This window comes from Tachypleus tridentatus, chromosome 11 (assembly GCF_004210375.1).
Source record: "Tachypleus tridentatus isolate NWPU-2018 chromosome 11, ASM421037v1, whole genome shotgun sequence".
Taxonomy (NCBI): Eukaryota; Metazoa; Arthropoda; class Merostomata; order Xiphosura; family Limulidae; genus Tachypleus; species Tachypleus tridentatus.
Genome location: NC_134835.1, coordinates 18958009 through 18984171, shown reverse-complemented (window position 1 = coordinate 18984171; position 26163 = coordinate 18958009). Strand labels below are relative to the sequence as shown.

Here is a 26163-nt window from a genome sequence, read left to right as displayed (position 1 = left end):
TGTTTTATTGTCTGTTACAACATGCTGTCATTCAACAGTGTTTTATTGTCTGTTACAACATGCTGTCATTCAACAGTGTTTTATTGTCTGTTACAATATGCTGTCATTCAACAAAGTGTTTTATTGTCTGTTACAATATGCTGTCATTCAACAAAGTGTTTTATTGTCTGTTACAATATGCTGTCATTCAACAAAGTTTTATTGTCTGTTACAATATGCTGTCATTCAACAAAGTGTTGTATTATCTGTTACAACATGCTGTCATTCAACAGTGTTTTATTGTCTGTTACAATATGCTGTCATTCAACAGTGTTTTATTGTCTGTTACAACATGCTGTCATTCAACGGTGTTTTATTGTCTGTTACAACATGCTGTCATTCAACAGTGTTTTATTGTCTGTTACAATATGCTGTCATTCAAGAAAGTTTTATTGTCTGTTACAATATGTTGTCATTCAACAAAGTTTTATTGTCTGTTACAATATGTTGTCATTCAACAAAGTGTTGTATTGTCTGTTACGACATGCTGTTATTCAACAGTGTTTTATTGTCTGTTACAATATGCTGTCATTCAACAAAGTGTTTTATTGTCTGTTACAACATGCTGTCATTCAACAGTGTTTTATTGTCTGTTACAATATGCTGTCATTCAACAAAATGTTTTTCTGTCTGTTACAATATGCTGTCATTCAACAAAGTGTTGTATTGTATGTTACAACATGCTGTCATTCAACATTGTTTTATTGTCTGTTGCAATATGCTGTCATTCAACAAAGTGTTTTATTGTCTGTTACAATATGCTGTCATTCAACAAACTGTTTTATTGTCTGTTACAAAATGCTGTCATTCAACAAAGTGTTTTATTGTCTGTTACAATATGCTGTCATTCAACAAACTGTTTTATTGTCTGTTACAAAATGCTGTCATTCAACAAAGTGTTTTATTGTCTGTTAGAACATGCTGTCATTCAACAGTTTCTATGTCTGTTACAATATGCTGTCATTCAACAAAATGTTTTTCTGTCTGTTACAATATGCTGTCATTCAACAAAGTGTTTTATTGTCTGTTACAATATGCTGTCATTCAACAAAGTTTTATTGTCTGTTACAATATGCTGTCATTCAACAAAGTGTTTTTCTGTCTGGTACAATATGCTGTCATTGAACAAAGTGTTGTATTGTATGTTACAACATGCTGTCATTCAACATTGTTTTATTGTCTGTTACAATATGCTGTCATTCAACAAAGTGTTTTATTGTCTGTTACAATATGCTGTCATTCAACAAACTGTTTTATTGTCTGTTACAAAATGCTGTCATTCAACAAAGTGTTTTATTGTCTGTTACAACATGGTGTCATTCAACAGTGTTTCATTGTCTGTTACAATATGCTGTCATTCAACAAAATGTTTTTCTGTCTGTTACAATATGCTGTCATTCAACAAAATGTTTTTCTGTCTGTTACAATATGCTGTCATTCAACAAAATGTTTTTCTGTCTGTTACAATATGCTGTCATTCAACAAAGTGTTGTATTGTATGTTACAACATGCTGTCATTCAACGTTGTTTTATTGTCTGTTACAATATGCTGTCATTCAACAGTGTTTTATTGTCTGTTACAATATGCTGTCATTCAACAAACTGTTTTATTGTCTGTTACAAAATGCTGTCATTCAACAAACTGTTTTATTGTTTGTTAGAACATGCTGTCATTCAACAAAGTGTTGTATTGTCTGTTACAACATGCTGTCATTCAACAAAGTGTTTTATTGTCTGTTACAATATGCTGTCATTCAACAAAGTGTTTTATTGTCTGTTACAATATGCTGTCATTCAACAAAGTTTTATTGTCTGTTACAATATGCTGTCATTCAACAAAGTGTTTTATTGTCTGTTACAACATGCTGTAATTCAACAGTGTTGTATTGCCTGTTACAACATGCTGTCATTCAACAAACTGTTTTATTGTCTGTTACAATATGCTGTCATTTCAACAAACTGTTTTATTGTCTGTTACAATATGCTGTCATTTCAACAAACTGTTTTATTGTCTGTTAGAAAATGCTGTCATTCAACAAAGTGTTTTATTGTCTGTTACAACATGCTGTCATTCAACAGTGTTTTATTGTCTGTTACAACATGCTGTCATTCAATAGTGTTTTATTGTCTGTTACAATATGCTGTCATTCAACAAAGTGTTTTATTGTCTGTTACAATATGCTGTCATTCAACGAAGTGTTGTATTGTCTGTTACAACATGCTGTCATTCAACAGTGTTTTATTGTCTGTTACAATATGCTGTCATTCAACAAAGTGTTGCATTGTCTGTTACAACATGCTGTCATTCAACAAAGTGTTGCATTGTCTGTTACAACATGCTGTCATTCAACAGTGTTTTATTGTCTGTTACAATATGCTGTCATTCAACAAAGTTTTATTGTCTGTTACAATATGCTGTCATTCAACAAAGTGTTGTATTGTCTGTTTCAACATGCTGTGATTCAACAGTTTTATTGTCTGTTACAATATGCTGTCATTCAACAAAGTGTTTTATTGTCTGTTACAATATGCTGTCATTTAAAGTGTTTTATTCTCTATTACAATATGCTGTCATTCAACAGTGTTTTATTGTCTGTTACAACATGCTGTCATTCAACAGTGTTTTATTGTCTGTTACAATATGCTGGCATTCAACAAAATGTTTTTTTGTCTGTTACAATATGCTGTCATTCAACAAAGTGTTGTATTGTCTGTTACAACATGCTGTCATTCAACAGTGTTTTATTGTCTGTTACAATATGCTGTCATTCAACAAACTGTTTTATTGTCTGTTACAATATGCTGTCATTTCAACAAACTGTTTTATTGTCTGTTACAATATGCTGTCATTTCAACAAACTGTTTTATTGTCTGTTAGAAAATGCTGTCATTCAACAAAGTGTTTTATTGTCTGTTACAACATGCTGTCATTCAACAGTGTTTTATTGTCTGTTACAACATGCTGTCATTCAATAGTGTTTTATTGTCTGTTACAATATGCTGTCATTCAACAAAGTGTTTTATTGTCTGTTACAATATGCTGTCATTCAACGAAGTGTTGTATTGTCTGTTACAACATGCTGTCATTCAACAGTGTTTTATTGTCTGTTACAATATGCTGTCATTCAACAAAGTGTTGCATTGTCTGTTACAACATGCTGTCATTCAACAAAGTGTTGCATTGTCTGTTACAACATGCTGTCATTCAACAGTGTTTTATTGTCTGTTACAATATGCTGTCATTCAACAAAGTTTTATTGTCTGTTACAATATGCTGTCATTCAACAAAGTGTTGTATTGTCTGTTTCAACATGCTGTGATTCAACAGTTTTATTGTCTGTTACAATATGCTGTCATTCAACAAAGTGTTTTATTGTCTGTTATAATATGCTGTCATTTAAAGTGTTTTATTCTCTATTACAATATGCTGTCATTCAACAGTGTTTTATTGTCTGTTACAACATGCTGTCATTCAACAGTGTTTTATTGTCTGTTACAATATGCTGGCATTCAACAAAATGTTTTTTTGTCTGTTACAATATGCTGTCATTCAACAAAGTGTTGTATTGTCTGTTACAACATGCTGTCATTCAACAGTGTTTTATTGTCTGTTACAATATGCTGTCATTCAACAAAGTGTTTTATTGTCTGTTATAATATGCTGTCATTCAACAAAGTGTTTTATTGTCTGCTACAATATGCTGTCATTCAACAAAGTGTTGCATTGTCTGTTACAACATGCTGTCATTCAACAAAGTGTTGCATTGTCTGTTACAACATGCTGTCATTCAACAGTGTTTTATTGCCTGTTACAATATGCTGTCATTCAACAAAGTGTTTTATTGTCTGTTACAAAATGCTGTCATTCAACAGTGTTTTATTGTTTGTTACAATATGCTGTCATTCAACAAAGTTTTATTGTCTGTTACAATATGCTGTCATTCAACACTGTTTTATTGTCTGTTACAACATGCTGTCATTCAACAAAGTGTTTTATTGTCTGTTACAAAATGCTGTCATTCAACAGTGTTTTATTGTTTGTTACAATATGCTGTCATTCAACAAAGTTTTATTGTCTGTTACAATATGCTGTCATTCAACAGTGTTTTATTGTCTGTTACAAAATGCTGTGATTGATGAAAGTGTTTTATTGTCTGTTACAATATGCTGTCATTCAACAGTGTTTTATTGTCTGTTACAACATGCTGTCATTCAACAGTGTTTTATTGTCTGTTACAACATGCTGTCATTCAACAGTGTTTTATTGTCTGTTACAACATGCTGTCATTGAACAGTGTTTTATTGTCTGTTACAATATGCTGTCATTCAACAAAGTGTTTTTTGTCTGTTACAATATGCTGTCATTCAACAAAGTGTTTTATTGTCTGTTACAATATGCTGTCATTCAACAAAGTGTTTTATTGTCTGTTACAATATGCTGTCATTCAACGAAGTGTTGTATTGTCTGTTACAACATGCTGTCATTCAACAGTGTTTTATTGTCTGTTACAATATGCTGTCATTCAACAAAGTGTTGCATTGTCTGTTACAACATGCTGTCATTCAACAAAGTGTTGCATTGTCTGTTACAACATGCTGTCATTCAACAGTGTTTTATTGTCTGTTACAATATGCTGTCATTCAACAAAGTTTTATTGTCTGTTACAATATGCTGTCATTCAACAAAGTGTTGTATTGTCTGTTTCAACATGCTGTGATTCAACAGTTTTATTGTCTGTTACAATATGCTGTCATTCAACAAAGTGTTTTATTGTCTGTTATAATATGCTGTCATTTAAAGTGTTTTATTCTCTATTACAATATGCTGTCATTCAACAGTGTTTTATTGTCTGTTACAACATGCTGTCATTCAACAGTGTTTTATTGTCTGTTACAATATGCTGGCATTCAACAAAATGTTTTTTTGTCTGTTACAATATGCTGTCATTCAACAAAGTGTTGTATTGTCTGTTACAACATGCTGTCATTCAACAGTGTTTTATTGTCTGTTACAATATGCTGTCATTCAACAAAGTGTTTTATTGTCTGTTATAATATGCTGTCATTCAACAAAGTGTTTTATTGTCTGCTACAATATGCTGTCATTCAACAAAGTGTTGCATTGTCTGTTACAACATGCTGTCATTCAACAAAGTGTTGCATTGTCTGTTACAACATGCTGTCATTCAACAGTGTTTTATTGCCTGTTACAATATGCTGTCATTCAACAAAGTGTTTTATTGTCTGTTACAAAATGCTGTCATTCAACAGTGTTTTATTGTTTGTTACAATATGCTGTCATTCAACAAAGTTTTATTGTCTGTTACAATATGCTGTCATTCAACACTGTTTTATTGTCTGTTACAACATGCTGTCATTCAACAAAGTGTTTTATTGTCTGTTACAAAATGCTGTCATTCAACAGTGTTTTATTGTTTGTTACAATATGCTGTCATTCAACAAAGTTTTATTGTCTGTTACAATATGCTGTCATTCAACAGTGTTTTATTGTCTGTTACAAAATGCTGTGATTGATGAAAGTGTTTTATTGTCTGTTACAATATGCTGTCATTCAACAGTGTTTTATTGTCTGTTACAACATGCTGTCATTCAACAGTGTTTTATTGTCTGTTACAACATGCTGTCATTCAACAGTGTTTTATTGTCTGTTACAACATGCTGTCATTGAACAGTGTTTTATTGTCTGTTACAATATGCTGTCATTCAACAAAGTGTTTTTTGTCTGTTACAATATGCTGTCATTCAACAAAGTGTTTTATTGTCTGTTACAATATGCTGTCATTCAACAAAGTGTTTTATTGTCTGTTACAATATGCTGTCATTCATCAAAACAGAAAGGGTAATTCAGATTTATTTCATATTCTTCAACTTCTCATTTTATCTACACTGCTAATTTTGTTACAGTTAATGTCCGAGCAGAGAAAATAATAAAATACAGTTTTACTGTAAAAATCTACTGATATTAATTTGGAAAGTTCTAGAAGTTATGCAAATGAAATATGAAAATTATAAGCGGAGAAGAAATATCTTTATTCTTGGCATGAAACTACTTTTGACTAAAACTGCCTCAGTGAAAGCTTCATAATTTCACAACAAAATGTTTTAGTAAAGAAACTTTACTTAGATCTCATTTGTTGTACACAATGTACTTGTAAGGTTTACAACAAACTTACCAAATGCTGTGAAGGTACAGTTAATACATTAATAATTACAGTGTGTATAATTTCATGGTTACAAGGTCAGTTAAAATGACCAATTCTAACTTCTTCTTGAACTGCTGCTATGAGGGAAAGAAACTGTCTGACATCATCTACTACCAATTTATTTTTGTTAAATTACTAACTACAGGCAAAGGTAACATCACCCAACTCGAACTTTTTCCCTTGTATGTACCACTGTTTAAAGAACACTGTACCACCTGACTGATCAAACTTGATCAATTTAATAGAGTTGTTAATCAATCAATTAGTGAATACAGCTAACTGCCATGCTCCAGTAACCTTTATTATAACTATTTATTTAGTGTATCTTGACAAAACTTGGTAGGCATTTAGTGAACATTAAAAGTTTTTGTAGCCATAAAATTGAATTTTTACTGAAGATTTGGCTATGCATTTATAAAGCCTTCACTGAGTCAGTCCAACTCATGTTCTTGATTAACCTGAAAGTTAATTTTCATGTTATGAATGAAAATAATCATTTTCATATATATTATTTGCCTAAACTGTAGAATCTCATAAATAAATACCAAAAGTATTTTCTGGTAAAGCTTTATATTGAATATTTTGTTTTCTCTAGCTAAACAATAAGTGTATTGAAATCAAAGTACACAGAAAACAGAGTCAAAATTCTCCCTGGGATCAACAAGAAATAGGCAACATCAGAAGCTCACACTTCATGAAGTCTCATATCCCAGTGGTTAAAAACATGGACAGATCCAACCAAAGGTAATCCTTGCTACATCAGATAACAATGGAGGAGTACAGGAGGTCAGATAAGTCACTTTACTGACAAATGTTATATAGGAATTCATACCCATAAATATGATGTCTAATTTTTTTTTAATTATGATTATATTGAAATCCACAAGACAATGCAAAAATCACAATCTTAACAAGATAACACATGCTTTGTTAGAGAAAACTGGGACCAATATTTCATCAAGAAAAAGCAATTATCTAAGCGAGGTGCTTTTGGATAGTTACCATGATATAGGGTGGAGAAATTTTTAAATTACCAAGTTAGAGGGTGGAGAAATTTGTAAATTATCAAGATAGAGGGTGGAGAACTTTGTATATTACCAAGATAGAGGGTGGAGAAATTTGTAAATTACCAAGATAGAGGGTGGAGAAATTTGTAAATTACCAAGATAGAGGGTGGAGAAATTTGTAAATTACCAAGATAGAGGGTGGAGAAATTTGTAAATTACCAAGATAGAGGGTGGAGAAATTTGTAAATTACCTAGATAGAGGGTGGAGAAATTTGTAAAATAGAGGGTGTAAAGGGAGTTTATGTGGAGTACACAAGACTGGAGCATATGAGACCAATGCTTAGGAAGGTAAAGTCAATGTTCAAGAATAACTATACTGTCAGCAGAAGACAAGTATGTTTTGGAATACTTTTTCTATCAGTTATAAACATTTGTTTGTTTTGAATTTTGCACAAAGCTACATGAGGGCTATCTGAGCTAGCCATCCCTAATTTTGCAGTGTAAGACAAGAGGGAAGGCAGCTAGTCATCACCACCCACTGCCAATTCTTGGGCTACTCTTTTACCTATGAATAGTGGGATTGACCATAACATTATAACACTCTCACAGCTGAAAGGGGAAGCATGTTTGATGCAAAGTGGCTTGCAACCTTCAGATTACGAGTCAAACGCCTTAACCCACCTGGCCATGCCGGGCAGGTTATAAACATGCTCATAGTAAAGATGTGTTCAGATAACTGCTCTTAAAGCTATGGAAAGATGGAAGATGCTTTGCTAGTTGTTTGAGACATTTCTTGATATCTCTGCAAATCAAGAAAACAGGTGGTCCAAAATTGGTAACCAAGCTTGCTTTTATGTATAGTTTGTGTGTTTGTAGGTTGAACATTTTGAAAATCATATTAGAGAAAATATAACACAGAAGGAATATTCAGAGAGCAGACACATCACATGGCACAGTGACAAATAAAAACTTTGTAATTATTTCCTTTTCAAACCAAGAAATTAAAACGTAGTTAATATAAAAAATAATTATAAAGTATGTTTTAATACCAATTTCATTTATAATACAATTTCAGCTTTTTCTTTTCTTGTTGATCAGTGTTCCATTTTGTAAAACCAGACAACACATTAACATTGATAATAAAGTTGTATAATTAAATTTTGTATCTAAGTATCCAAAATGTCACTCACTCACTTTGACTAAACCATGCAGATAGGCTTAATATTTTACAGTAGTAACATATGTACTATCATGAATACCTTTTATTCTTTAATATCCAAGTCACTTTCTGATTAAAAATTAATTTTATATTTTTAACTCAAACCTGTGCAAGGTAGTCTGCCACTTTCCTTGATTGTCATTTACAGGAAATTCTTGGATTGTCATTCTAGTCCTCACTCGTAACTCCTAAAATATACAACATCACTAAAGTATCACATATTTACGTCATCTGACATACTCATAACTTCTGTCAAATATAAGTTCAGGAAGTGAAAGCATGTGGTATTGTTCTGTTTCTGTTATTTTGTCTGAAGGTGATGGATACATCAATAGTATCGACAACAATAATAAGAAAAATAATTGATTAAAGTTCATGCTTTTATTTTAATCAATATAAACAGCACTACATATTTCTGTTATTTTGTATCAAACTAGCAAGTGATAAATACAGTATAAATGAGGATAGCAATCACATAAAAAATATTTTATAAAAACAGGGATTCTCTTTAATCAACTTAAATAACAGTACGAGTTTATTTTATTTTAAATATTTACCTAATTATCTTAAGAGTTTACAGTAGTCTAGCAGAGTAACACGTTTTCATCTTTATCAGGTTACGTAAAAGTTTCTCACAACTCTTACTCACTTAATAACTTACATGTTCAAAGTTCTCTACATAAGTATTTGTAATTTTTATTCTTTCATTTTTCTATAATTGAGTTCTAGTCATGTAAGTGCTAACACAAATTGTTCATTAATAAGTTGGAGAATACACATAAAAATAAACATTTTTTTATGTAAAAATAGAGAAATCAACCCAGCCCACAGAAGGGCATCACAAATATCCCCTAGTTTATCATTCTCACAATAGAAATGTTTAACCAAACAGATTTAAGTGTAGTACAAACTTACCATATAGTATTTATTTAAAACTTATGAAGAACTACATTGTTTTCAATCAGATTCTGTTGTAAAATAACCAAACTTTTATTGTGAGATTGTTTTCCCCCAAAACATTAAAATTACTTCCTTTGGTCTTAAAATTTCAGTTTTTTTTACTTGTTGTTCCATTTTGTAAAACAAGATAGTTTCACTTTGATTAACATTCATTAATTATTTTGTTGTATCACTAAAGCAGTTACCACTTTCAACTGTAATTAATACAAAGCATAGTAAAACTGACAAAGATTTACCAGAAATTAGGGACCTCACAATTCAAAGCAGTACCACCTTTACCTTTGCCAAGCTAAGTACTGTAGTTTCTGCTATCAATATTCTTGGACAAAATAAATTTATATATATGAAAATAATTTAGTATGTTTTCATTAAAAGATGTTATTTGTATTTGCTGTTCAAGTAAAATAAAATACAATAATATTCAATACATCAAGATTTATGTCCTCAGAATATTTTACAGACATTTACAGTAATTGCTAAACCCGATGTTTGAGAAGAAAATTTATTTAGCTTTCAAATAAAATATAAATTATCACACAATACAAAACACTCATAGATCACTGGTTTCTCAATAAATGTAGCAAACTTTGCATTACTATCCTATGTCCACCCCATGTAAGCTACAAGTAGCCAATCTCATGATAATCAAAGATAACTTTTCAAACACTTTATTTAATATATTCTGACATCCATACACAACAATATCTTCTGAAGAGGTATTTCCTTTCTTAGTCATTAACACTAGCTTGTTTTAAAATGTCAGCTTCACTTCAAGTTGTTTGAACCACAATCTGTGACACCTTAAAAGGATAACAATAATGACGGTAATAATAATATTACATTAACAAAAAGTGAAAATGTGAAAAAACATAACATTAATCATTACATTTTCAAGAAATAATAGTTTATTAGTTAACATAATCCTACAGTTTGAGATGGGCAGAAAGATTACAAAATAACTTTATATGATTTAAAGGTGAGATTTCTTAAAGCTGTGCAAGAACGAAAATTGGATTTTTTTTTATTTTTCTAGTGAATTATACTACTAAATATCACAAAATCACACAAAATATATCAATTGAAAATATTCTAGAGTTACAAGTTACTGACACAGAGTTAAAACTATTCTTTTACTCAGATGCATCTTGACATGAAGATGTGCACTCAACACCCTAAAGGAACTTTAGCTGGTCTTTATAGTGTTAATACAATCAATGTTAATGGATGATTAGGAACTTTAGCTGGTCTTTATAGAGTTAATACAATCAATGGTAATGGACGATTAGGAACTTTAGGTGGTCTTTATAGTGTTAATACAATCAATGTTAATGGATGATTAGGAACTTTAGCTGGTCTTTATAGTGTTAATACAATCAATGTTAATGGATGATTAGGAACTTTAGCTGGTCTTTATAGTGTTAATACAATCAATGTTAATGGATGATTAGGAACTTTAGCTGGTCTTTATAGTGTTAATACAATCAATGTTAATGGATGATTAGGAACTTTAGCTGGTCTTTATAGTGTTAATACAATCAATGTTAATGGATGATTAGGAACTGTAGCTGGTCTTTATAATGTTAATACAATCAATGTTAATGGATGATTAGGAACTTTAGCTGGTCTTTATAGTGTTAATACAATCAATGTTAATGGATGATTAGGAACTTTAGGTGGTCTTTATAGTGTTAATACAATCAATGTTAATGGATGATTAGGAACTTTAGCTGGTCTTTATGGTGTTAATACAATCAATGTTAATGGATGACTGAGAACTTTAGTTGGTCTTTATAGTGTTAATATAAACAATGGTAATGGATGATTAGGATCTCAAGCTGGTCTTGATCCAAAAAACTAGAAGCACAGTCAGTATCAGCAAAATATTCAGATCTTTTACTAATTTTTTCTAACTAATAATAAAATCAGTACTGGTGAATTATTGTACCTTTTACAATTGTTCATTCAATAAACTAGTAACTAGTTAGCAGTTAGGAATTTTACTAGTGTTGATTAAACAATCATATGATACAGAACACATACATAATACAGCTATTGTACCAGTTTACCTTTTACAATTGTTCATTCAATAAACTAGTAACTAGTTAGCAGTTAGGAATTTTACTAGTGTTGATTAAACAATCATATGATACAGAACACATAAATCATATGATACAGAACACATAAATCATATGATACAGAACACATAAATCATATGATACAGAACACATACATAATACAGCTATTGTACCAGTTTACCTTTTACAATTGTTCATTCAATAAACTAGTAACTAGTTAGCAGTTAGGAATTTTACTAGTGTTGATTAAACAATCATATGATACAGAACACATAAATCATATGATACAGAACACATAAATCATATGATACAGAACACATAAATCATATGATACAGAACACATAAATCATATGATACAGAACACATAAATCATATGATACAGAACACATACATAATACAGCTATTGTACCAGTTTACCAATACCAACTTCACTGCTGCTACAAAACATCCCTAAGAAATACCAAGTTGCTTACCTACTGCACATTATTCCTCACAGAATTAAAACGTTCCTAATCTGAAAGGTTTCATTACTTAATACCTTCTAATAGTTTTAATCAACCAAGTTTCTTGACTTCCTACCTTCATCATGTCCTCTATGTCGTACACAAATGGATATTGACCAAAGTTTGCATCTACAATCTCCCCTGGAGTCTGGAGGCCTACTGTTGGGTAGAGTTCCAGCTGTAACAAGAATCATGTATTGCAGAACACCATATCCTAATTGTATGGATAATCACTTTAAACTAGGCATTCTGCACTTTTCTCTGAAGTTTCAGATTAATAACAAAAGCTTGATGTACTTTTTTAATTATTAGAATATACTTGAATATTTCTAAAAACTGCAGACCTTACAAACTTTAAAGTCCATGGAATACTTTGTACAGCACTAATGTTATTAGACTCATTAATTTATTATGTTTGACTAATCAGTTGTTGTTATGAGAATAACTGTACTATTTTCAATTATTTTTTGTTTTTGTAATGACACCTTCAAACCTCTTCATGAAAGTGTATCATATAAACACTGTATATTGTATAAAACCTGTAACAAATTGAAAATATGATTAATGCCATATTTCATGGACTTCTCCCTACAAATTTTCACAAATTATTCTAATGAAACTACATAAATTAATCTCTACATAAAGTTAAAAAATCTCTGTGTGTTTAATACCTAATTACTATTTTATCAATAGGCCAATCTCATGAAAGTTTTGTGGGATGATAGCTTGGAACAAGGGTTATGTTAATGGGGGTTCAAAACCCTCTCTGCCCCCATTACTGCCATTATTAAATATTTATTATCTTTGACATAAGTTAACATTAACTACATTCATAAATGGCACCACATCCTTACACCAAATAAAGTTTCTATAACACAACATACATACAGTGTGGGGAAAAGCACACAAGCATCTTATAGTGTGTTCTCTATAGAAGAATGCACTGAAAACAAAATGGCCACCTCTACATTAATAATACATCAACTCAGATGAAATTTTACTCAAACAGCCATCATAAGGCTGATGTAAAAAGCTTTTTCTTGAGTTGTAGCTACTTCCTGCTTTAACACAGCTTTACAGCTTCAACCAATGACCATCAATTAACTAATCATGTGAAACGCTGTGGAAGGACATTAAGAGCTGTTTGTTGAAAGTGGGTAACAGAAAGCACTCCTGCCACCACTACCTCTTCCTACAAAGTTATCCTGACCATCGACCACTGTATACATTGTTTAAAGTACATACACAGTAAGGTCTAAAAGCTTATATAAAATATTATAACAATATGTTATAAGTTGTCTGAAAGTTAAATTTTTGGATTATTTCTAATATCTTCTATTCCCCACATTTTCTTAAGTTCATAATCCAAACAGGTTTCTCAGCTTGTTGTACAATAAAGCTGTTTTTAGGTTTCATGTGATACATGATGCACACGTAAAGGAGGACATGCTGTAGGAAAACAGCAGACAAGTGAGAAGCTTGTAGTACACGAGATGTTTAAAGATTTCCTTGACTTGAATTAATAAATTCTAACAATGAAATTTATAAACATTATTTGAGGATATGAAGCATCCAGCAATTAAAAAAGCATAATGACAAAACAGCTAGTGATAAAAGTCAATTGACTATATAGTACAAAAAAGAGAAAAGTTTATTTCACTAAGCCTACTCATGTAGAATCTAAAAAAATTGCATTTTTTAACATGTATACTTGAAAATTATTAGTGGTTAATCATTAAGGTCATAATAATAAATAGTTGGATACAAAACATTGTAAAAATACTATTCCAAATTTGTGCTTACTGTAGTTATAACAATATATTGTACATGCTATGAAGTAAAGTTAAGAGAAAGGATTAGAGATGACAACCAATTTCATTCTGCTAAAGCAATGCTATATTAATGAAGTTAACAATAACAAAAAGAAGTATCGTTTTATCATTGTAATATAAAAAAATGTCTATTGTCTGTCTGAGCTATAAAAGTTGTCTTCTAAAAATATCTCTTGTAGTAACCAGATAAATCTAAAATTATCACAAATTGCTTGTTCAAATTCTACAACATGTCCGATGTTCTAGGTTAGAATTATATGTGACAAGTGAGTACAACTCCACATTCCAGCAAATTGAGCAACAGTATAATGACCTACTTATTAGCATACATGTACTTACTGTGCCACTGAACATATGTGAAATATATTTTAAATTATATAACTTATTACTAACTTCATTTTAACCATTGGTTATGCTGGCCTTTTTGCCCATGCATTCCTAAAGATATGCCAAATATTAAAATCCTGTCTTCTGGAAGTTTCAAATAAATACTTAGCCATATATAGTTTGCAAACATCATGTGTATGGAATAGTGCCATTTGTTAAGTAAACGTTTTTTATGTTCAAAACATAATTACACATAACTCCATGACCTTTCAACCTAAATCTTGTAGCTGTCTGTATGAAGTCATCCTGCCCAATATGTGAGTCAAGGTTTATACTTTATAATATGACCTATAAAAAATCATACCAGTGATTCATTTTTTCAAAGTTAAAGCTGAGTCAAATTGATACATGTGATTTTCACTAATATAGTGGAAACTGAACTAAAATAGTATAAAATAAAATATACTATGATTTCACAATTGTTCTTTTTTGTTTGTTAACTTCCAGTGCTCATACACAAAGCACCTGTGCATTGTTATTATAAATAGTTCCCAGTACTACATACAGATACAGACCTATCCCAGATTTTACTCAAAGCCAATAACAACCTACATAGATCAATGGAAAACAAAAAAGCCTAATTAATATACAAAACTGATTTGTGTCACATATGTTTTGTAACTTGTAGAACTATTCCTTACATTAAAATTATATTAACATTTCTTTAGACATTTTGGAAACACTGTTTAATAATTAAAAATTAATTCTATCAAGCTCATTAATTCATTCAAGTAAAACTCGTATTTATTAAACATTTTTAATTTTGTAATACGAAATAGATTCATGTTTTAAATGCAATTCACATTTGAACAAATGTGATTAACTACTAAGTGGCAAAAAATGGGACTGTATCAGTTGAAGAATTTGTTTTATAGTTGATATTAAAACATTTTATAAGTTACTTTATTTTGAATTTCATTCATATATAATTGAAAATAAATAAAGAGTTGGGTATAATATTAACACAGCATAAAACATCCTTAATATTATTCTACACCATAAAGAGCACCAAGTCTGTGTCTCTCGAACGATATTAGCATTTAGTCAAACATCCTTTGAATTTAAAAAACAACAACTAATATTTTACTTTGGTTTTAGGAAACTGACTAAAAAGTCAGGTTAGTTACATGAATTTCCTTCTCAAGTTTCATTACCGAAAAGTGTACACAATAACTAATATAAAATTCATGAAAATTAAACACAGCTTACAGGAAGGTCAGTAAATGCCATGCCAAGGTGAACTCCATTTTTGGTATAAAAACAAGTATTATCAATTAGGTTTATACCACAACCAATCACATCTCCCGTTGTAAATGTTGGACCATATGGTTGTCCTGTACCGCTGGAACAAAAACTGTGACCATCATCTCCATGGTAACCATAGGAATGCTTGTCCCAGCCTACAGAGAAATTACTATATTAATTAAAAACACCTGTTTAAGGTTATAATTAGCTTAACTGTTTCCATATGAGAACAGTTAATGTGACCAAACTTGTAGATCCAAAGTAATCACAAGTTTCCTTACTATAGCTTTTAATATGTTGTGTATCTCTAAAACCTCGTAAATAAATGTCAAATTGTTTTCCCAATATAAATTTATATTTATTTTTTTCTATCCTAACTTTATGTAGACTTAGCTGATTTAACCAATCTTGTTACCACCATAAAAAATATGAAATTAACTGTCTTTCTAACTCTAGCATAAGAGCTTTAAAATAACTCCCAAAGCTTCTAGATCTGGACATTGTGAGAGAAACGTTTAAACTGAAAAGATGAAATAGAACATACTCTATACTGAAACAATCTAATATATCATTCAATAAGTTAAAAGTTACTATCTTAATAAATAGAAAATTTATTTCTGAAGGATACAGAATCCTACTTTCCTCTCACACCTGCCTATGAGATTTGCATGCCACTAGTCTTGGACTAATTACCACTTAAAATTCACATATTTAATATGAATTGTATTAATGTATGACAAGATTATGTACAAATATCCCTCTATCAATAGGATGTTAACACAACCTTAATGTTCAGCAGCTCCCCCTAGGTACTTATACTCAAGATAACGTCATTCTCAGATGAGACAAGAATAAAGAGATGCACTGGAAAAGAAGAGGACAGGTTGGAATATATGTGGATATTATCATCTAATGAAAACACATTTTCAGGTCAGGGAAACTTTAATATGTAAGATGATACCTCACTTCTACACACATAATGTTATATTTTAAAATTAACTCATGAAGGGGTCAGTGGAAAATTTAAACCTAGATGACAGCACTCAAAGGGAAAGTCCATGGAGTGAAAATTGATAGGAGCCTGCTTATGAAAGACCATATATTAGCTTGAACATAGTATATTCCTAACCCAAATGATAAACAAAACAGTGAAGAAGCCAAAGAGTTACAGATGTAGGTGGAATGTGATTGTAACCAACTAAGCACCTGCATACAAATGGTCAATGAGTTAATTGTGTAATGTGGTGAAGGCACGATCAAATTTTACTGTGTGTACTCACCTCAACTCAAACGAACAAGTTTTGGCTTCAGAAGAAGGATACAATAGCTATTTGAATGGAAACCACTGCATTACTGCTCACTATTTTCCATTAAGCACAACAGGTGGCTTGGAACTGGAAAGGGATAAGGGTATCAAATACTCTATTTAAAGAAGAAGAGAGGTAGAATTTACACTGAGGGAGACCTGAAGAAACACTGAGACCCCTGTCAGGTGCCTCTTAAATATCTCTTTTGCTCAAGACAGTGCAAGAAATGACCACAAATCTCCATTTTTAAAAGCCAGCAAATGCAAGTAAAGGAAATGGGCAGAGATTTTTGTGGTCCTGGCTTTTTCCATCATAGTCCATGGAATTGTTACATTCTAGATTGGACACTTGAATAAATATGTATATAACATTTGTTCTTCCAGTGGTCTTGTGGAACACCCCATTTCAACAATGAACACTCGTAAAGCCAGGGTGGATGGGTTAAATGCTTTCTATTATCCCTTGATCAATACAGATTTTGGGTAAAAACACACCCTGGGAGACAACATCAGCCATCTGATGGGATCCAAGGCAGAAAGGAAAAAAAAGAATGACACTTTTCAATGATGATGAGTAGATTGAAGTACACTGGTTGGAAATAAAAATCTTGCAGAAGACAAGACAATCAGACAATGAAGGTCAAAGACAAAAGTGTGTGGAGTCATCCTCATGAAGGCCTGGAGGATCTCATCCAAAAGTCAGCAAAAATGAAATACAAGAAAGTGAAGCAGGTGACAAAGCATTAATATAAAGTGAAAAATACCTTAACGGAAGGAGTCAACAGACCAATCCAGTAAAGGAATAAGAAGGGTATATGATCAGAGAGGCCAACCTTGCAGGCAATGAAGAAGACAAATCAACGTGTAACAATGAAGAGACGTACTCTCAGGTAAAGAAAGATTAGAGCAAGAGAGACAAGGAATGAAGCAGAAAAAAGGGTGGACTGAAATATCAATAAATGAAGAAGATGAAGCTAAAGGTATACAGACTGAATAGATGTCATCAAAAGAACTGGATACCAAGTGTTATACATGAAGAAGGGGACATATAGGAGATGAAAATTGGTGGAGAGCTGTTGTTACAGTTGATAATAACAGTTCCAGCATGGGTGTCTGCAATTTGCAAGTCATAATTATCATGTACACAAAGAATGAAATTATTATAATGTGGCATCCCTACTAAAAATATGTTATTTATCTACTGCAGTTATTTGCAATGAAACTCTTAGTAGTATGAGCGTAAGGTAAGTTACATAAATACACTCTTCTTCATCTTACAGTTTTCATATTTCATCTCCACAATTTCTAGAATCTTCTAAATGAATATCAAAAGTTTTTAAGATAAATATTTATATCTTGTTCTTTACTTCTTTTACTGTTTTATTAACAACATACAGTGCAATGAGATGTTTAAAATTAGTAAACAGAAAAATGTTCATATTTTTTAATATTTTGTGAAATATCTTAACTTCTTTTGATGATATTTGTAATTTCAAGTCTTTTCCTTTTCATATATACCTAATTTTAATTTATTTTACTTTCTGTTGTCTGTAAACATATATGTACCAATTATATGCAAGTTATAAAGCAGTAGTAAATGTATAAGTGGGTGTGGCACCAATAAGGGCTTGACAAAATAGTTTCCACTGCATTCAGAAACAGAACTTTGTTCAACAGGGCAAGCAGATGTACTCAGTTGTCTAGACATATCTACTGGATAGGTGTTACCAGAGTCAAGACAGCAGATGTTAAAAATTGGTATTTCTCATAGCTTGTGTCTCATGTGACAACACAGACTGAAGTTTGTTTGTTTTTCTAAAGGTTTGTTTTGAAACAAAGCTATCAAAACTTAGAATCATAAAATACATTATAATGTTAATTTTATTCATATACAGTGAGAGTATTTAAGTTCTGAATGTAACAGTGACTTGGACAGACAAGTGTTTAGAGGGGAACTTGGGTCAAAAGGTTAAATACGTGAATATCAAATATGATTTAGTTACACAATAGTGGCATTCAAGTCTTATGGGCAGATATGCAAGGAAAATAGCATTTTATGCAAGGAGGCGAAGTATCCTTTAGGAACACTGCCTTCCTATTGGTTATAAATAATATAGAATAAAACATGAAAGAAAACTACTGGCAGCTTGTGAAAGTAAGGAAATAATAGGTAAGCTTGACATATGGATCTAATTGAAGATTGAAGGCTATAAAAATTAGACTTTGCTTTGGTACTATCTGCATCACAATGTAGAATTATTAAATTTGACACTACAGAAATGGGTGGTAAATAAATTAGAGAAGGGGGAAGACCTAGACAACAAAGATTCTTAATAAATTAGAGAAGGGGGAAGACCTAGACAACAAAGATTCTTGATTCTCATATTGAGGGAAATTCAGTAGTTCTTTAAAAACTGCTTATGAAATTAAGAATTTTAAATGTGTTTTGATTCATTTACTCCATTTTGATGCCAAGTGTATTCATATACATTAATAATGAAGTACTTGAATCACATTTTGAATGTAACTCTAAAAGGTTATGACATGCATTTTTAATCTATCTGCAGCAAGAATTTTAATGAATATTTTAATGTAAATCAAAATTTCTCAGTTTTATTAAAAGCAGATTAACATCAGAGAAATTATGAACAACAGTTACAATTTAACTTTTATACAAGATATACCACATAAAAAGTGTGTTATAATTTGGATACAATAATAAAGATATACCACATAAAAAGTACGTTATAATTTAGATACAATAATAAAGTTTTAGGCACTAGATGAATTATAAACAAAATTTCAAAATACTGAAACTTACAACACAATTTATAAAAACCTATACATACCAGGTAATCTGTTCATACTAACTCCTTGGGCTGACAATCCAATTCCCATATATCTAAAAACCATGGACAAATAATGCAGATATAGGACTTTCATTAAAAAAATATAAAGATACATTTGTTTCAGAAATATTCTTCATATGACTTTAAATTCCACGTGTTGCGAAATGTAAGTTACCAAAACTGTCATACGCTCTAAACAAATAAATGAATTACATTCGTGAGCCCTCAGAAATAGAATACTGACTACATTCCACATAAAATACACACTAGGTATCATAATTTGATGAGACAGCATATACTTCTACAAACTTTCTTTTCATTGTTACAGCATCTGATAGACCATTATTGCTACAAAGTCTATTTCCATTGCTACTATGTGAAACAGAATATATTTTGATGATGTTTATTTTCACTGTTATTGTGCAGACAGAGCATATTATTATAAGGTTTTTTTTTTGCTGTTACTGGTTAGATACAGCATATCACAACAAGGTTTGTTTTCCTTAATACTATACAATATAAAGCAATTAATACAAGTTTTACTTTCACTGTTATGGTACAAGTTACATCTTATAACTAGATTTTTGTATTCACTCATCCTGAATCATATTAAAAAAGGTCTAATGTATAAATTAAAAAACTTAAGTTGCATTAAAAAGATTAATGGCCTTTAAAAAGCTAAAAACATTTCTAAGGTGGACAGTGTCACCATTTCCAATAACACTGTCTAACATTAGGGATACACCTTGGGACAGAACACGTTTAAAATGGTGCCGTCATTGAGAGTTGTAACAACGACAACATAGTAAAATGTGGCTTATTGTGCCTTGAATGTTACACAGACAACACATTGGTGCATCAGTCCCAGATACTAGAAAATGATGAGTTAAAAAACTCCAACCAATGCGTAGTCTAGTTAGAACAATTTCCTTTTTCTGATCCTGATAGCCAAAGTCCAGTATAGGATTTTATTTGTAAAAACTTGTTTTCACATTACTCACTAAGTCAACTGCCAACTAGCATGGAGCCGAGCCTTGAATACAGGACCACAGTCCATGTATGGATCAGGCACAGCAGTGATACTGCTGGAGCAGACAGATTTAGCTGCAGTGTCAGTGAGCCCGTTCCCATGAACACCAACGTAAGCTGGTATCCAGAAAAACTGGATAGAAGTAGATGTTGAAGAGAAATCAGTCAGTCAGTTTTGAATATTGGTGAGAAGAGGGTGAGAACTGAGGTGAAGCAATTCCAGGGCCAGCAAAGAAATATGAGAGTCAGTATAAATAGTGCAGTTTGAGTACTGCTTAGCTTCTATGTGATCCAAGGCAAGAGAAATGGCATACAGTTCAGCAGTGAACATAGAAGCTGTAAAGGGGATTCTGTGTGCAACCACCAAACCACAACAAACCATGGCAGAGCCCACACAGTCACCTGATTTTGAACCATCTGTATAAATAGGAATGGAAGGATGGTTCGAAAGATGTTCAGTAAATAACAGACAGTATTTCCAATCAGGAGTGTCTGCTTTTCTCAAATGACTTAAAGACAGGTCACTTTTGGGGACTGTAAGAAGCCATGGTGGAATGAGCTGACTAGTGGATACAGCAATGTTATCCACAGACATACCCAATTCATCCAAGTGCATCTGGATATGAGTGCCAAAAGCAGCAACAGCAGATTGTCTGTTCTGAAAAAGCATGGCCCACTGAGGAAAGAAAATATAACCCCAGGTGGGATGCTTTGGTAAGGAACAGAGTTTGTAAGCATATAGTAGAAACAGTTGCAAATGGCAGAGGTGCAAAGAAGGTTCATGAGACTCTTATGTATAAGCTCTGAACTGGAGAAGTGTTAAAAGCCCCAGTGCAGAGCCAAAGTCCTTGATGATGAATGGGGTCCAGCATCTTTAAGGTTGAGGGTCTGGCAGAACCACATACCAGTGATCCATAGTCGAGTTTCAATTGAATAAGAGCACGATATATCTTTAGCATAAAACAAAGACCCACTCCCCAAGTGGTGGAAGAGAGGACACAGAGGATGTTCAGTGCTCTTGTACATTTGACCTGTAGCTGCTTGATGTGTGGTATAAAGGTCAGCTTATGGTCAAAAATAAGCTCCAAGAACTTTGTTGCAGGGACCACAGGTAGCACAACTTCATCGATACGGAATTGAGGATCAGGGTGAATACTCCATTGGTAGCAAAAGTGCATACAAACAATTCAGAGAGAAAAGTTAAAACTGTTTGCTGTGGTCCACTTCAGTAAACAATTGAGGGCAGTCTGCCGAGCAGTATATCTCATGTTCAATGACTGACAAGAGATGTGAAAACCATCAACATAGAGCCTGTTTGCAACAGTAAGAGGTAGTTGTTCAGTGATGGCAGTAATCTTTATACTAAAAAGTGTGACACTCAAAACACAGCCCTGAGGGACTCCAAGTTCTTGTAGGAAAGAATGGGAAAGTGTCCAACCCACTCAAACTCAGAACTGCCTGGCCATTAAGAAATTTTTAATAAAAATGAGCAAATGGCTATGTAACTCATATATGGATTCTCACAAAATGCCATACATCTGTATTGTAACATAAGCCTTCTCAATGTCAAAGAATATTGATACAAAATGTTGTTAAAGAAAGGCTTCTTTGATTGAAGTTTCAAGTCAAATCAGGTGATCCATGGTGGACTGCTGTCGTCAAAACCCACACTGGATGGGTGAGAGGAGGTTGTTTGATTTGAGGAACCAAACAAAATGAGAATTAAACACCATCTTTAAGGTCTTACAGACACAACTCATTAAAGCAAATGGCCGGTAGTTTCAAGGAATCATGAGATCCTTCCCAGACTTAGAGAAAGGTAGAACAATAGCCTGGTGCCAGGCATCAGGAAAAACATTCTCCTGCCAGATTCAGTTAAAAACAAGCAGAAGAATAGCAAGAGAAGCAGGAGATAGATGGTGCAGCATTTCATAGTGTACATCATCAGGTCCGACCGACGTACTGCCAGACCAATGAAGGGCCAGTTTGAGTTCCACCAGTGTAAACAGATAATTATAGTCATAGATGTAATCAGCTCATAAGGAAAGAGGTGATCACTCTGCACAAGTCTTGATGGCTAAGAAGGTGGAGAAAGAAGCAGAAATGCTAGATACTTGGCAAAAGTTTTCACCTAGAGAATCAGCAATGCTCTGGGTATCAGCTACTTCCTAGCCATCAGAGAACAAGATTGTGAGGAGGAGAGAATTATACTGCCCACTGACTTTTCAAATCTCATCCCACATGACTTTGGAACTGGTGGTAGAAGATATGCTGGATGTAAACCTAATTCAAGAGTCCTGGCTTTGACGTCTTACCCACAAAGCATGCGTACAGGCCTGCTGGAAAGCAATGAGGTGCGAGAGTGTGGGATACCAATGAAAAGTATCCCAGGCCTGTTTTTGAGCGTTCTGTGCTACGTGGCACATAGGATTCTACCACAGACAAGGATATCATGGAAAACGTGTTGAGGTTTTAGAAATACAATGAGTCACTGCCTGCATAATACAGCCAGCTACTGCTGCCACACAGTCATGGCAGCCTGCATAATACAGCCAGCTACTGCTGCCACACAGTCATGGCAGGATCAAGTTCTGTGAGAGCAGTGAAAGAGGGACAGTTTGCTTTATCAAGCTTCCACCAGGGCATGAGGGTCAGGTAGAATTGACCATGGCCAGTCTCTCTGAAAATTATAGGAAAATGATCACTGCATCGTGGGTTATTGTCAACCCTCCATGAAATGTAGGAGAATAGTGAAGGGGAGCAAACTGAGAGATCAATAGCAGTAAAGGACTGACTAGGTACATGGAAATATGTGTATGAACAACTATTGAAAAGAGAAAGGTTTTGATCAGAGAGCATACACTCTATGGAGCTACCCCCTCCTATCACTCTCAGCACTTCCCCAGAGGGGATGATGTCCATTAAAGTCCCGCAGGATTAAAAGGAAGATGACAACTGTTCAATGAGAGAAACAAGGTCTGATGGATCATAGGTCTCTCCAGGTGATAGGTAGAGAGAACAAACAATGATGGTCTAATCCAAGGAAACATGGATGGCTATGGCCTCCAAGGATGTGTTGAGTGGCAAAGACAGAGTAAGCACATGCTAATCAACCAACAGTGCCACCTCTCCATGCACTTGTCCATCACACAGCTGTCATTCCTGTACAAAGAAAACTGCCAAAAGGTAACTGTATCATCAGGTTTCAGAAAGGTTTCCTGAAAGGAAAGACATACAGGATAGTAGAAAGCAATTAGTAATTTGACACCATCCAGATTAGAATGTGAGCCTTGACAATTCCATTGTATCAAGGTGGCCATTTTTATTTATGTTTAGGCAGATTGGGTGAAGAGCCCTTCTGTTTACAACCACATCTTTTTTCTTTATTGTCTTTATTCAAGGGAGGTCTATCAACCTCCATGGATCCTGTCCTGGGTTGACTAGGCTGGTCTTTGTTGTTGGAAGAGGGTTCCAGCAACTGAGAACATGAACAAATGACCATTTTCCATCTTGAGGTGAGAGAAGAAGATGTACCAGAGGAAATGCCCATACTCCAAACCAAAGGACACGGTCTTGGGGTTTGTATGTTAGGGACAGAGATGAAGGTTGATGTTGATTCATCAACTTTTTTAACCATGGAGGTCAAAAGGCTTTTCATCTGGTTTGAGAATGATTCTCTTAGAGGCACAGAGAGCTCTAGCTGCACTCCCAATTTAGTAGTGGAATGAAGTGCAGCAGCATATGTTGAAGATGAAGTGGTAGACAGCAACTTTCTAGCCTCAGGGTAAGTAATGTTATGAATTGCTTCCAAATGCTGCACCTCTTTTTCTTCCAACTATTTAGGGCAAGAACAAAAGTAGGTTGGGTAAGAGCCATTGCAATTGACACAATGAGTGTCTGTTTCATGCTAATAGACATCGTGGTCCTTGCCACTGCAATGAGCATATGTCAAGGAACCACAACATGGTGTCTTCGAGTAACTAAACCACTAACACTGGAAACATCCGAGAGGGTTTGGAATTTATGACCATATTTTGTAATTAAGATAACCTGCCTTGATGGTGTCAGGTAGATGCAGTGATATATCAAAATGAGAACATTGGTCAGCATCATAATTCCATCTTTACAAGTGGAGATATGCCTCACTGCAGAAATTCCTTGGGTGGAGAAACCAGCGAGAATCTCTGACTCGAGGATGTTCTTCAAATTCCTCTCAACAATAACTCCTCGTGATGAATTCAAAGTAGTATGAGGTGTAACCTCAATAGGCATATCCCCAATCACCTTTGAATGCAAGAGGAGTTCACTGTGTTGAGATGTGAATGTTTCCACCAATATGTCACCAGAGCAAAGTTTCTTTACTGACTTTGAAGAGCCAGCAGGTCCCTCTAGTCCTTTCTGAATGAAAAAGGGAGACATCTGTCCTAAATGTTTGTGTGGTAAAGAATATAGGATAAGAAAATGAGGTACAGGTGTTACAGATGTTGAAGATTGCTGCTCAGAATCTTCAAGCCATGATTGTTTATCTATGGACTGTTTTTCACTATTTTAAAGTTTTTATTTGGAGGATCCATAATAAAAAAAAATATTTCAGTGTCCACTGACCCCACCCACCATGAAGCCCTATGAGAGGACACTACAATGCCAAACAAGGACATGCAGCAATCACAGGATTTCATGAGTACTATATCCAAACACCAGCACCAGATACATACAGTGTCCACAACACCTGTTGAAAACAACCAACATTGGTACTTGGTTGATCCTATCCCAAATGGATCAGATGACTGACCCTAGAAGGCCATCCCAAAGCTGACCCTCAACAGGAATTCAAGGCCAAAGTGATGTGTTAGGGTTGGACCTCTCAACCACCAGGATCCTCTCCTCCCCTTCATGGACCACCACGCACGGCAAACATGTGGATGGATGTTTAGATCCCCGAGGAGGTAAATTGAAAGAACAAAACCTTCCCTGGAAGGTTCTCTCACCACATACAGGAATGTACACCAAGGGATTGCTGTATGAGATAAGAGAATAATATTTTAAGGATTACTTTTTGCTGTTACTTTATAAGATACAGCATCTTACAAGAGGATTTTGTTTTCACAGCTAATTTACAAAATACAACATATTACTATTTGTTTTGTTTTTACTGTTACTGTACAAGGTACAACATACTACTACTTGGTATATTATTACTGTAACTGTATGAGGTACAACATATTACTACTTGGTTTGTTTTTACTGTAACAATACAAGGTACAACATATTACTACTTGGTTTATTTTTACTGTAACAATACAAGGTACAACATATTACTACTTGGTTTATTTTACTGTCACTATATGAAATTAGTGTTAAGGTTGTAATGCCATCAACGCTAATCCATAACAAATGATAAAATGTAAATACAGTTAGAGCACAGCCATCTCTGTTTCTAAACAGTCAGTATTTTAAAACCAAGTGATAAAAATTTACAGTTCACTAC

At 33.3% G+C, this 26163-nt stretch overlaps 1 protein-coding gene across 2 annotated transcripts in view; it reads right to left on the bottom strand.

Annotated features, from left to right (window-relative positions):
- Window positions 1–26163, bottom strand: part of LOC143231734 (ran-binding protein 9-like) — an 86071-nt gene that overhangs the window by 40640 nt on the left and 19268 nt on the right. For both annotated transcript variants that reach the window (XM_076466355.1, XM_076466357.1), the window contains 4 exons: window positions 19647–19699; window positions 15456–15646; window positions 12104–12205; window positions 8595–8677 (listed from right to left, as the gene is read on the bottom strand). In XM_076466355.1, the coding sequence (XP_076322470.1) occupies window positions 8595–8677; window positions 12104–12205; window positions 15456–15646; window positions 19647–19699 (429 nt within the window). The remainder of the gene's footprint in view (window positions 1–8594; window positions 8678–12103; window positions 12206–15455; window positions 15647–19646; window positions 19700–26163) is intronic.